This window comes from Schistocerca serialis, chromosome 4 (assembly GCF_023864345.2).
Source record: "Schistocerca serialis cubense isolate TAMUIC-IGC-003099 chromosome 4, iqSchSeri2.2, whole genome shotgun sequence".
Taxonomy (NCBI): Eukaryota; Metazoa; Arthropoda; class Insecta; order Orthoptera; family Acrididae; genus Schistocerca; species Schistocerca serialis.
The window spans coordinates 395991687-396005660 of NC_064641.1; the positions used below are offsets into that span (position 1 = coordinate 395991687).

Genomic DNA, 13974 nt, shown 5'->3' on the forward strand with positions numbered 1-13974 from the left:
AAGAAAAGATTTGAACACATTATGGGGGTACACAGCTTTGGAAATGCACATGGTGAACTGCTGATAGATATGTGCACAGGGTGTGACATAGCGATTGGATACACATTGTTTACACATGGCAACTGCCATAAGATGACATGGGTCTCACCAGACTGTGTTACTGAAAATCAGATCAGTCACATAGTCATAAGCTGTAAGTTTTGACACTCTCTGCTAAATGTCAGAAATAAGAGAGGAGCAGACGTTGAAAGTGACTACTACCTGGTTTTGGCTGAGTTCAGATGAAAGATAGTGGCAAATAAAACCAAACTCAATCTCATAAGCAAAAAATACATGTGGCAAGGTTAAAAGACCAACATATCAAAGAAAGATTTGCCCTTGAACTACAAAACAAATTCCAGGTCCTCTCAGATGAATACTTTATGCAAAAAGAAATTGAAATAGGTTGGCAAAAACCTAAAGATAGCTATCTAGATGTTGGAGAGAACATATTAGGGTTCAGGACACATCAAAGAAAAGAATGACCTGTGATCACAAATGGAATAAAATTAGCTGCAGCAAAGACTGAAACAAAAGTTAAATTGTTGTAAGCAAGAGAGCAGAAAGAACACTGAATTAACAATAAAATCTAAATGAACACCATCAAGGGTCTATTTGCAATTCCGATCTGATCCAATGATGGATTTCATAAGGCGTGGGACGCGGAAATTCGCGCTCAAACAACAACTAAATAGTATTGGACCGGTTGGATGTCACCATTTTCCACAATAAATCCTTTAAAACTTACAAAAAAGAAGAAAGACGCTGAGTAAAGACACCAGAAGATTGAAGTCATAAAGAATAGACGGAGGCAAACAAATGAGTGAAAATGGAGATAAGGTGAAGTAAAAGAAAATGGATAGAAGTGCAGGCACAGTTAAAAGAATATGCAGCAAGACAGGGAATATAAAAGAGCTGTCCAATATCACCAAACCGCTCTCAGTGAAGAACTTAAGACGTGAAGGACAAATTAAGAGCAAGGATGGAGTGATGATTACAAACCAACAGACACAGCTACAGAGATGGGAGAAGCATTTCAAGGAGTTGTTAAATCGCAAAGACAATCAAGAGGAACAGGTGAGGGATGTTCCAGAGGAAGTCCAAGCAGATCAAGATATAAATCTGCAGTGTCGAACAAAGGGCAAAATTAAAAGTTGTTTGAGAGGCTCCACGCCTAGACAACACAGCACTGGAGCTGTTAAAATCCAATATCAAAAGTACTGTTAAAATTCTCCACCCCTTGCTGAAGTGTATTTGGCTCAAAGAGAAATCCCCAAAGGAGTGGAAAAGTGAATTTGTGATGAAGCTCCCCCCAAAAAAAGGAATTTTGTGGCGTGGTATTACATTGCTGTCAGTGTGCAGTAAGATCCTTACCAGAATTGTTTTAAATAGGATTAAAGACAGTCAGTATCGACTGCATAAAGAAAAGGCCGGTTTTTGGACACAACATAGTTGTGTTGATATTATTAATACTCTTAGGATCATATTAGAGCAAAGCAAGGAATTCCAGGCAACCATGTACCTGGCATTCATTGATTTTGAAAAGACCCTTGACTCTGTGAAACATCAAGTGCTGTGGCAGGTGTTATGGAAGTATGGTATACCACAGAAGATTCTAAACATAATCATCAATCTGTATGATGACTACAGCTATTTTGTACTCCACAAGGAAAATCTCACAGATCCAATAGAGGTAACAACTGGAGTCTGGCAGGGTTCTATTTTGTCACCAATGCTCTTCCTACTTGTCCTTGACTTAGTTATAACAAGAGCCACAGCAGGCAGGACACAAAGAATCCAATGGGGGATTCATGAAGATCTGGAGGATTTGAATTTCATAGATGATACTGTTTTATTAGCTCAAAAGCTCACAGATATGAATGCTAAATTAAATTCACTGAAAAAAAAGAAGCAGAGATTGCTCTATTCAAGATAAACATAGGTAAAACAAAGGAAATAAGAATAAATTTTGGGAACATGAAAGTGCCACCACCTGTAGGGTAACAACAAGTGGAGATTGTCAATTCATTCCTGTGTCTGAATAGTGTGGTGACAGGAGGAGGTAGAGCCAGAGAAGATGTGAAGAACTGCATAAAGAAGACAAATTCTGCTTTTGTACAATTGTATCCAATGTGGAGAAACAGAAATATCACAGGCAAAATTAGAATTTGTATTTTTAATACAAATGTGAAGGCTAGCCTTCTGTATGACAGCGAGAGTTGGAAAGTAGATAAAAAGATAACACCACAGTTACAGAGATTCATAAATAGGTGTCTCTGGCTCATAATAATGAATAATGAGGATCTCTGGAGAAAATCAAACCAGACACCTGTGGATGGACAAATACGTGAGAGAAAGTGGAGGCGGCTGGGACATACATTGAGAAAGCCAGATGGAGCAGTCAAAAAGAGGGCATTGGAATGAAATCCCAAAGGAAGAAGGAAGAAAGGCAGGTGTATAGGTACATGGAAGAGGATGGTGGAAGAGAAAGCAAGGAGATATGGCAAGACCTGGGTGGAATTGAGGGAAATGGCCAAAGTCAGAGATGGATGCCAAGTTCTCCTGGATGCTCTACGCCCCCATAGGGGACAAAGGAATTAAGTAAGTCCATGCTACTCTATCCTGTGCAAGCCTATTCATCCTCAAATAACTACCGCAACCTACATCCATTTTAATCTGTTTACTATATTCATCCGTTGGCCTCTCTGTACGATTTAGACCCTCCACACTTCCCTCCATAACCCAACTGATGATTTCTTCACGTCTCAGGATGGGTCCCATCGACCAATCCTCCTTTTAGTCAAGTTGTGCAATAAATTTCTTTTTCCTCAGTTTGATTTAGTAACTCCTCATTAGTTACTTATCTACCTGTCTAATCTTCAGCATTCTTCTGTAGCACCACATTTAAAAAGCCTCTTCTCTCTTCTTGTGTGAACTGCTTATTGTTCATGTTTCACTTCTGTACATGACTACACTCTAGACAAATGCCTACGGAAAGGACTTCCTAATACTTAAATTTATATTGTATGTTGAAAAATCCCTCTCTATCAAAAATGCTTTTTGTGCTACTGCCAGTCTGCATTTTATTTCCTTTCTACTTCAACCATCACCAATTATTGTACAGCTCAAATAGCAAAACTCAACTACTGCTTCTAGTGTCTTATTTCCTAGTCTAATTCCTTCAGTATCACTTAATTTAATAAGACTTCTATGTTCCATTATCCTTGTTTTACTTTTGTTAATGTTCATCAAATAATTTCTTTTCCAGACATCATTCATTCCATTAAACTGTTCTTCCAAGTTGTCTGCTATATCTGACAGAATATCAGTGTTATCTGCAAACTTTGAAGTTTTTATTTCTTCTGCCTGGACTTTAATTCCTTCCACAAATTTCTCCAGGGTTTCCTTCACAGCTTGTAAATGTAACGATGGATTAACTTTGAGGATAGGCTAAATCCCTGTCTTACTCCCTCAATTAATCCTTCAATTTCATGTCCTTTGACCATTATAACTACCGTCTGGTTTCTGTACAAATTTTAAATAACCTTTTTGCTCCTTTTGTTTTATTCCTGATACATTCAGAATTTCAAAAAGTATTTTACAGTCAACACTGTCAAAAGCTTTCTTTAAATCTACAAAAGCTATAAACATAGATTTGCCTTTTTCGGTTTAATTTCTAAGATAAGTTGTAGGATCAGTATAGCCTCATGTGTTCCTACATCTCTGTGGAACCCAAACTGATCTTCCTTGAAGTTGGTTTGTACCAGTATTGCATTCTGCTGTAAATAATTTGCATCAGTATTTTGCAAACATGACCTATTAAACTGATGGGTTTGATAACACACACACCTGTAAGCACATTTGGCTTCAATTGAGATTGGTATAATTACATTCTTCTTACAGTATGATGATATATTGCCTTTCTTCTATATCTTACACATTGGATGGAATAATTTTGTCACAGCTGGCTCTCTTAAGGATGTCAGAAATTCTGAGGTGATATCATTTGATTTGATTTCATTTTGACAGGGAAACTAAAATAGCTTAGGTCTAATCCGCCATTGCCCGCACCGAAACCGAGTTTATTGTGCGATATCGCTCCCTGTATATCTAGTAAAGCTAACCATTGCCCTTAAATAGTGCAAGGAGTCCCTTTACCAGTTTTTTGTTAGACACAATTTCTTCAGGTCTAGTTGTCCTGAAGATTCTGTATCTTTTGCTCTCCAATGCCATGCATTCAAAGGTTAAGTGTGATGCAGTTTCTTCGCCCTCATCACAGATCCTACATTTAGGGTCTTCTTCCATTATACCCATTGTATGTGGGTGTTTTTTGAAATTCCCATGGCCAGTCATCAGTCCAGTCATGAGTTTGATCTCTTTCCTGTTCAATCCCAGGATTATAGAGCTTCTTTTAAAGCATGGCTTGGGCATCATTTTCTAATCATGTTTTTGTTTATGGATGTTGGTCCAATATTCTATGTGCCATTTCCTAAGCCAGTTCCGTAGTTCTAGTTTGGTCATAGCCTTGGTGATTGTCAGGACAGGTTCTGATCCAATAAATGGAGTCGTTGCCCCCATCCTAGCCAATCTGTTGGCTTGTTCAATGACTAAGTAGGCCAGTCCCTGCACCTTAGCAAGATCCTTAGCTGCAACCCGCTGTTATACCTTCTTCCACCACACTATGACCCCACAGGAAATCCTAGGTCTTAACTGCTGTGGTGTATATCCAGTGCATACCTCTGGGGCTTAGGCCCCAGTTTTTACGACGAACCCTTCTGGTACTCACTAGAGTACTTTTCGCCTTGGAGCAGATGCTCTTAATGTGAGTCTTCCATGTTAGTTTCTCATCTAAGGTTACCCCTAGGTATTTCACTATCCCCTTCACAGGTAGAGTTTCATCGAAGAGCTTTAAATTCCAATTTGAGTGTTGGATATGCCTCTTCATAAATGGAACCACAATTGTCTTCTTAGGATTAACCCTCAGATCCTGTTTAGTGCACCAGTCTTGCACAATGCCCAATCCTCCTTGTGACATATTTCTAACTGTGTCAGTAAATTTGCCAAGTGTTACTGTGACAAGGTCACCTGCATATCCTTGGCAGAAGCACTGTCTAGAATTTAATTCCTCAATGAGTTCGTTCACCACTTGATTCCTCAATAAAGGGGACAGAACTCCTCCTAGTGGGCAACCCCTAGTGGTGTTAATTAACATCTTTTCATTCATGATGGTAGCCTCTACCTTCTCCTTCCACTAAGCATGGCCCTGGTCCATCTATATATAGTGCTTCTGGTTCCTAGGTCATGCACCTCTGCTTCCCTTACCATGGAATCGAAGGTTGTGTTACTGAAGGCCCCCTCAATATCCAGGAATATGCAGAGGGCTATTTCTTGGAAGTGAAGTGCTTTCTCCACCTTCCCAATGAGTTGGTGGAGAGCTGTCCCACATGATTTACCTGGTTGATATGCGTGTTGGTTTGAATGCAGAGGGGCCCTAATTAGTCTCCTCTCCTCAAACTATACGTTAAACAGTTTTTCCAATGGTTTGAGAATGAAGGAGGACAGACTGATTGGTCTCATGTCCTTGGCCTTGGTATGATCAATTCTCTCTGGCTTTGGAATGAAGACAACCTTCACTGCCATCCCAGCATTGGGAATGATTTCCACTGCTAGGCTAATCCTGAATAACCTGCATAGGACTCTTATGAGAGTCTCTCCTGCCTGTTGCAAGAGAGCTGGAAAGATTCCATCTGGCCAAGTAACTTGAACGGTTGGAATGTTCCCACCGCCCACTGGATTTTGTTGAAGTTCATACACTCCTTGGCAGATTCCGAGTCCTCTCTTCGAGTGCCTGAGAACCATTGTCTCTCCGGGATCACATTCTGGTCTGTGTTGTCCGGCAGAGCATATTGAGGAAAGTGAGGTTTGAGGAGCTGTTCCAGCATCTCATGTGCTGTCTTTGTATATTCCCCATTCTCCTTCCTCAACATATCTCCTGGATTGGTTGGTACTCTAGTGAGGATTCTGTGAAGTCTGGCTTGAGCAGCCATGCTCTCTACTTCCTCACAGAATGCTTTCCAGAATGCCTTCGTTGCTTGTCTGATTGCAAGGTTGTAGTTGACAAGGGCCTCACGATATTTTGCCCATTGTCCTGTATGTCTCACAAGTTATTATTCCACCAAGGCACACTCCTGTTTGTGCACTTCCTGGTGATTGTGCAGTTGTCCTGATATGAGGTCCCTATGGCAGAGGTAACAGCCTCTGCTTCTTCCTCAAATTCTACTGGATTCCTTATCGAGGTTTTAATTTCCGATAAGCCTAAGTCAAGGTCCCTCCTATATGTCACCCAGTCTGTTTTCCTGGGATTCCTATAGATCGCGGTCTGTCTGATTCCCATTTCAACCTTGAATTTGATGTACATGTAGTCCGATGAGTATGGCTCCAACACTACATGCCATTGTTTGACGTAGCTACCCATTGTCATGGAACCAAAGGTTATGCCAATTACTTCTTCCCTTCTGCTATTCCTGAATGTAGGTACATTGCCCCTATTCAGGACCTTCAAGTTGTTAGCTAAAAGAAATTCAAGAACGTACTCACCTCTACGGTTGGTGGCCTTGCTGCCCCACACTAGCTTGTGCGCATTGGCGTCACATCCCACCAACAGTTGGCCACCTTTAGATTAGATTAGTTTTTCGTACCGTAGATCCTTGCTGAGGAGATCCTCGTGGATGTGGAACATGTCAATTTCTTTTTTTTTTTTTTTTAAGCTGAAATAACAATACTAATAGTATGAATATATACAATACATCATTTGTCTCTATTAAAAAATTCGTCAATGGAGTAGAAGGAGTTGGCCACTAGTAAGTCTTTCAGGCTCCTTTTAAACTGATCTTTATTTGTAACTAAATTTTTCGTGTTTACTGGCAAATTATTGAAGATGAGTGTTCCTGAGTAGTGGACCCCTTTTTGAACTAAAGTAAGTGCTTTTAAGTCCTTGTGCAGATCATTTTTGTTCCTGGTATTGTATGTATGAACTGAGCTGTTTGTTGGAAAAAGAGATATATTATTTAGGACAAATTTCATTAATGAGTAAATATACTGAGAGGCAGTAGTTAGTTCTTTGAAGAGGTTTCTACAGGACGTCTGTGAATTTACTCCACAAATAATACGTATTACACGCTTTTGGACTCTGATAACTTTTGTTTGACTTGAAGAGTTACCCCAAAATATTATACCATATGACATTATGGAATGGAAGTAGGCAAAGTATGCAAGCTTTTTCATTTTTATGTCGCCTATGTCTGCTAACACTTGAATTGCAAATACAGATTTGTTAAGGCATTTCTGCAGTTCTGTGGTGTGCTCTTCCCAACTGAATTTATTATCAAGTTGTAATCCCAGGAATTTAAGACTGTTAACCTCTTCTATCTGCTCTCCTTCGTATTTTATGCATATGCTGGGTGGAAACCTCTTACAGGTTCTGAATTGCATATAGTGAGTCTTATCAAAGTTTAATGTCAGTGAGTTGGCTTTAAACCATTTATTAATATCCATGAAAATGTCATTAGCAGATCTTTCTAGAACTACACTTGACATACTATTTATTGCAATACTTGTGTCATCTGCAAACAAAACGAACTCTGCTTCTGGCAGTGTAACTGGTGAGAGATCATTAATGTACACAAGAAAAAGCAATGGCCCTAAGATGGATCCTTGTGGGACACCACATGTAATTTCTTCCCATTCTGATGATGATTGATGACTTAATTCACTAGTCCCTTGCACTGACACCCTTTGTTTCCCTTATACAAGGGCAATGTACTTGAGGACAATATTATGGAAATGGAAGAGGATGTAGATGAAGATGAAATGGGAGATAAGATACTGTGTGAAGAGTTTGACAGAGCACTGAAAGACCTGAGTAGAAACAAGGCCCCGGGAGTAGACAACATTCCATTAGAACTACTGATGGCCTTGGGAGAGCCAATCATGACAAAACTCTACCATCTGGTGAGCAAGATGTATGAGACAGGCGAAATACCCTCAGACTTCAAGAAGAATATAATAATTCCAAGCCCAAAGAAAGCAGGTGTTGACAGATGTGAAAATTACCAAACTATCAGTTTAATAAGTCACAGCTGCAAAATACTAATGCGAATTCTTTACAGACGAATGGAAAAACTGGTAGAAGCGGACCTCGGGGAAGATCAGTTTGGATTCCGTAGAAATGTTGGAACACGTGAGGCAATACTAACCTTACGACTTATCTTACAAGAAAGATCAGTGTAGGTAACTTTCCTTCGTACTTTAAGCATCCAGTGCCCCTTCCCCATGCTAGTCTCTACCCTGTCCTTCTGTGACATGTGGCGAACAGACATATACATACAGGTTTGTGGCTATAGAGTGTCACAGTGATAACATTCTGAATAATAGTTGGTCACTGGTTTTTATTGTTTTTCCATCACTGCATTCGTGAGTTGTCGTTATAGTGTGGCCCATTTATTTGCTGTTAAAATGTGCAATTATCGACAGCGGCATGTGTCACATGCTTTTTGTTGCCTACGGCAATTGTAGTTGACGGTTGTGGTAATCCATAAATATAGGTACTAGTGGTACACCTATGACATTTACGTGAGAAGCCTAAAGCCTGCAGGACCTTGGAGCTGGAGTACATACGACATGGCTGCAATCAAATACATTGATATTGCGTGCGCTTCTTGCCCATTCTGTCCTCCATCGTCACGCTGCTGGCCATTACAAGGTCTAATGATATTCATCATAAGACATGTCGAACTATTCCAACCATTGTAACAATAGCAGCTATCTTTTATTCAGTCTTTCTTGAGTGGATATTCTCCTAGATCAGTGCAAACGGTGGAAAAAAATCATGACTTTGTTTTACACCTTTCTATACATGAAATACACTCCTGGAAATGGAAAAAATAACACATTGACACCGGTGTGTCAGACCCACCATACTTGCTCCGGACACTGCGAGAGGGCTGTACAAGCAATGATCACACGCACGGCACAGCGGACACACCAGGAACCGCGGTGTTGTCCGTCGAATGGCGCTAGCTGCGCAGCATTTGTGCACCGCCGCCGTCAGTGTCAGCCAGTTTGCCGTGGCATACGGAGCTCCATCGCAGTCTTTTAACACTGGTAGCATGCCGCGACAGCGTGGACGTGAACCGTATGTGCAGTTGACGGACTTTGAGCGAGGGCGTATAGTGGGCATGCGGGAGGCCGGGTGGACGTACCGCCGAATTGCTCAACACGTGGGGCGTGAGGTCTCCACAGTACATCGATGTTGTCGCCAGAGGTCGGCGGAAGGTGCACGTGCCCGTCGACCTGGGACCGGACCGCAGCGACGCACGGATGCACGCCAAGACCGTAGGATCCTACGCAGTGCCGTAGGGGACCGCACCGCCACTTCCCAGCAAATTAGGGACACTGTTGCTCCTGGGGTATCGGCGAGGACCATTCGCAACCGTCTCCATGAAGCTGGGCTACGGTCCCGCACACCGTTAGGCCGTCTTCCGCTCACGCCCCAACATCGTGCAGCCCGCCTCCAGTGGTGTCGCGACAGGCGTGAATGGAGGGACGAATGGAGACGTGTCGTCTTCAGCGATGAGAGTCGCTTCTGCCTTGGTGTCAATGATGGTCGTATGCGTGTTTGGCGCCGTGCAGGTGAGCGCCACAATCAGGACTGCATACGACCGAGGCGCACAGGGCCAACACCCGGCATCATGGTGTGGGGAGCGATCTCCTACACTGGCCGTACACCACTGGTGATCGTCGAGGGGACACTGAATAGTGCACGGTACATCCAAACCGTCATCGAACCCATCGTTCTACCATTCCTAGACCGGCAAGGGAACTTGCTGTTCCAACAGGACAATGCACGTCCGCATGTATCCCATGCCACCCAACGTGCTCTAGAAGGTGTAAGTCAACTACCCTGGCCAGCAAGATCTCCGGATCTGTCCCCCATTGAGCATGTTTGGGACTGGATGAAGCGTCGTCTCACGCGGTCTGCACGTCCAGCACGAACGCTGGTCCAACTGAGGCTCCAGGTGGAAATGGCATGGCAAGCCATTCCACAGGACTACATCCAGCATCTCTACGATCGTCTCCATGGGAGAATAGCAGCCTGCATTGCTGCGAAAGGTGGATATACACTGTACTAGTGCCGACATTGTGCATGCTCTGTTGCCTGTGTCTATGTGCCTGCGGTTCTGTCAGTGTGATCATGTGATGTATCTGACCCCAGGAATGTGTCAATAAAGTTTCCCCTTCCTGGGACAATGAATTCACGGTGTTCTTATTTCAATTTCCAGGAGTGTATAACCAAGAGCTCATTACCTATCAGTTTCACCGTAGCTGTTAAAAAGTTCACAATAAAGGACGCCGAAGTGAAAGGAGGAATTGGAACAGTTTTGCGACCCAAAGCACTATTTATCGTGCCCTTATCTTTCTTCAACTCCAAAGATTTTGTTGTTGCACACAAACAAGTGGTTTGGAAAGAGTTATTTGTTTACGTGTGTCTCTGCGTTGTCTATCTTCAAAAATTGTGCCATTTCAGTTGTTTCAGCATCTGCGTGACACCGTCTTTTGGATCAAATAAACCTGTAACCATTTGTGCTGCTCCTCTCTGTATACATTCAGTATTCCACGCTAATCCTATTCGGTACGGGTCACATACACATGAGTAATTTCCTACAATGATTGCACTACTTATTTGTAAGCAGTCTCCTTTGTAGACTGATTGCATTTCCGTAGTACTGGTGTTCTATCAGTAAACCCAAGTCTGCTACCTGCTTTACCCACGACTGAACCTATGTAACCATTCCATTTCAATCCCTGCGAAGTGAAACCCAGATACTTGTATGAGTTTACCGATTCCAACTGTGACCCACTGATATTATTTTACATAGGCCACTATGTTTCTTTTTTTTTTCGTTTTGTGAAGTGCACAATTTTAAATTTTGAATCATTTAAAGCAAGTTGTCAATCTTTGCACAACTTTGGAATATCATCAAAATCTGACTGAATATTTATGCAGGATTGTACAGTCGGTGCATCATCTGCAAAAAGTATGAGGTTACTATTAATGTTGTCCGCAAGGTCATTAATATTCGGCATTAACAGCAAGGGACACAACACATTTCCCTTGGGTACAACCGGACTTATTTCTACATCTATCAATGACTCACCATCCAACATTCAAGGTACAGTAACTTGCAGCGTCCTCCCTACCAAGAAATCCTCAATCCAGTCACAAATTTCGCCAGGTACCCCATACGCTCGTACTTTTGATAACAAGCGTAGATGTGGTACTGATTGAAATGTTTTTCAGAAATAGAGGAGTACTGGATCTACCTGACAGCCTTGATCCATGGCCTTCAGGACGTCGTGTTAGAAAAGTGCGCTGTGTTCTCGAAATCTATGCTGTTTGGAATGGAGGAGGCCATTCTCTTAGAGATACCTCATTATGTTTGAACTCGGAATATTTTCTAAGATTCCGCAACAAACGGATGTCAAGGATATTGGATAGTAGTTTTTTGGACCACTACTTCCGCCCTTCTTGTAGACAGGTGTGACGTATGCCTTCTTCCAGCTACTGGGCACGGTTTTTTGTACAATGGATTGTAGTTAACAGAGGGACTAACTTAGCCACGAATTGGGTATAGAAGGGATTCCATCACACCCTGTGGCTTTGTTCAGTTTTAATGATTTCAGCTGTTTCTCAGCGCCACTGACAATAATACTTATTCCAGTCATCCTTTCAGTGGCACGAAGGTTAAATTGGAGCAGTATGCTCGATTTTCTTTTTTAAAGGGACGTTTGAAAACAATGTTAAACATTTCTGATGATGTTGTTTTACTACCCACAATTTTAGTTCTTGTCTTGTCCATGAATTAGTGGACTGACCAGAGGACCATGTGGATATGCGTGTGAATAATTATTCTGATGTCCACGCTCGCTCGTGATAGATGTGGGGGGAATGTTTAATATGTGGTACTTTGTAAATTATTTGTTGCTGCGTCTGTACTTCTCAATTATACACAAGATTTATACATTACATCTGCCCTTCTTGTATGAAACGTTTCTTGAACATGCGTGCGTCCTCAGTTTCGTCGATCTTCGGGCTATCGCTTAATAGTGCTCGCAGACGTGAATTCGCAGTTTCTTCACAGTCGGGGTTACGGCCAGAGTTGTCAGGCGGGTCACGTCAACTCCTTGTGGCGATCACGCCACTAGAAGCATTTGGCACGGCGGCCACCAGGTCGCTCTGCCGGCAGTTGCCTGCCCGCTGGCAGTGGGTTTCTGCCGGCTGCTCGCGCCGCAACTACCTTGCGTCAGTCAACTTGCCGAGCATCGGGGTCTCTGCACCATAGGTTGTCAGTGGTGTGCGTATGCTGCGCTGACGCCGATAATAAACGAGCTGCAAGAATACTTTAGTGTACCTCATTTGGACAAAGAACAGTTTCATAATAGTATGAAATTAACATATTAGCCAAATTTCCAGATACTTTTAACACGTCTCTCATTGCATATTACCCCAAATGGCAGGAATTTTAGAAGCGTTTCTATTGTGTGCTGTCATATCTTGGCTTTTCTTCAAGTGGTGAGTGAACTCATGCTGTTATTTGAACATACAATATTTTACATTTTAAACTAAGCCTTTCCGGGCATAATAAGCGTAAAAAGATTTTTACGTTCTTCAGTGAACATTACTGTTTTTACGACTGCAGCTGGCTTTTGACATTTCCCCGCATTTTGACGCGCGCTCTGCTCACTATGTATAATCAGTAGCAACAATAGAGGCTTCTGTAACGTAAAAGGTGCGCTAATTCTTTCAGATTTTGCAAACTCTTTTGACAGTTGGTTCAAAGTTCTTTTGAATAAAACTTACTCACTTTTAACATGAAACTAAATCGTCATAGCAGTCGTAATTTTTTTACGTGTCGTCGTTCTTTTTCCTTTTCATTTTTAATTAGTATTCCCCTTGCCGATTTTTGCATTCGGTCGTCTATCATTTTGTTTTTACAAATTTTGTTTAACTACTGCTTTCGCATGTAAGTTATGTAATCGTCATAAAATATAAATCTGACAAGTCTACTGGATGAAATTACTACGGGAGTTCCACAGGGCTCGATCATTGGCCTTCATGTTAATGATTGCCATTTTGTTTGATTCAGAAGGCAAATGACACAAGCATTGTTATGAAGCTGAGAAAATAAGCATCAGTAGAGAAAGTAGCAAATGATGAATGTGTGAAAGTTACCGACTGGTTTTACACAAATGTACTAGGTTTAAGATTCGAAAAAACAAAGCTCATCCAGTTTTGTGCTTTCAGAAATATACCACTCCCTGTTAACTTGGTACACAACAATAAATATTGAGGAGGGCTGAAAATTCTAAGTACTTGGGTGTGCATACAGAAGAAAACTTAAACTGGAAAAAACCGCATAGGATACCTGTTAAAGCGTTGTGATCGATTACTTTTACCATAAGAATTGTCAACTTTTAGAATACTGTAGTCAGTAAGTTAACATCTGAATATTTTATTCGCTGATGTCTTACGATCTACGTTGCCTCTTTATGAATCTAACATGGGCACAGAAAGTAGTGAAATATGGTGCTATAAAACTCTTCTAGAGTATACTCACGGGAAAAAATGTTTGACATATAGCTGAAGTGTTCTCTTTAACAATTGTTTCTATACCATAGAGGAATTCTTGAATAGCAATAGTTAGTAATTTTTACAAAAAAAAACTATAAATGGCGAGCATATATAATTTTATTTTATTTTTATATAGATATGTTTTGTGTTTGTTCTCTTGACACTTTACACACCATAACGTGTATCGTATGATCAGTGGAACAAGTTAAGTAACTACTTTGACACTCGTTCTTTTCCAGTGAACA

The 13974-nt window shown here is 41.4% G+C and overlaps 1 protein-coding gene across 3 annotated transcripts in view; it reads left to right on the forward strand.

Moving 5' to 3' along the window:
* LOC126474925 (glycerol-3-phosphate acyltransferase 1, mitochondrial) overlaps positions 1 to 13974 on the forward strand; it is a 427627-nt gene that overhangs the window by 76102 nt on the left and 337551 nt on the right. Inside the window, exon 1 of one of the 3 annotated variants that reach the window (XM_050102435.1) lies at positions 12359 to 12670. The exons of the other annotated variants lie outside the window; for them this stretch is intronic. Coding sequence (XP_049958392.1) covers positions 12609 to 12670 — 62 coding nt within the window. The 5' untranslated portion in view covers positions 12359 to 12608. Of the gene's footprint in view, positions 1 to 12358; positions 12671 to 13974 lie in introns of those variants that run through there. 3 annotated transcript variants of the gene reach the window in all.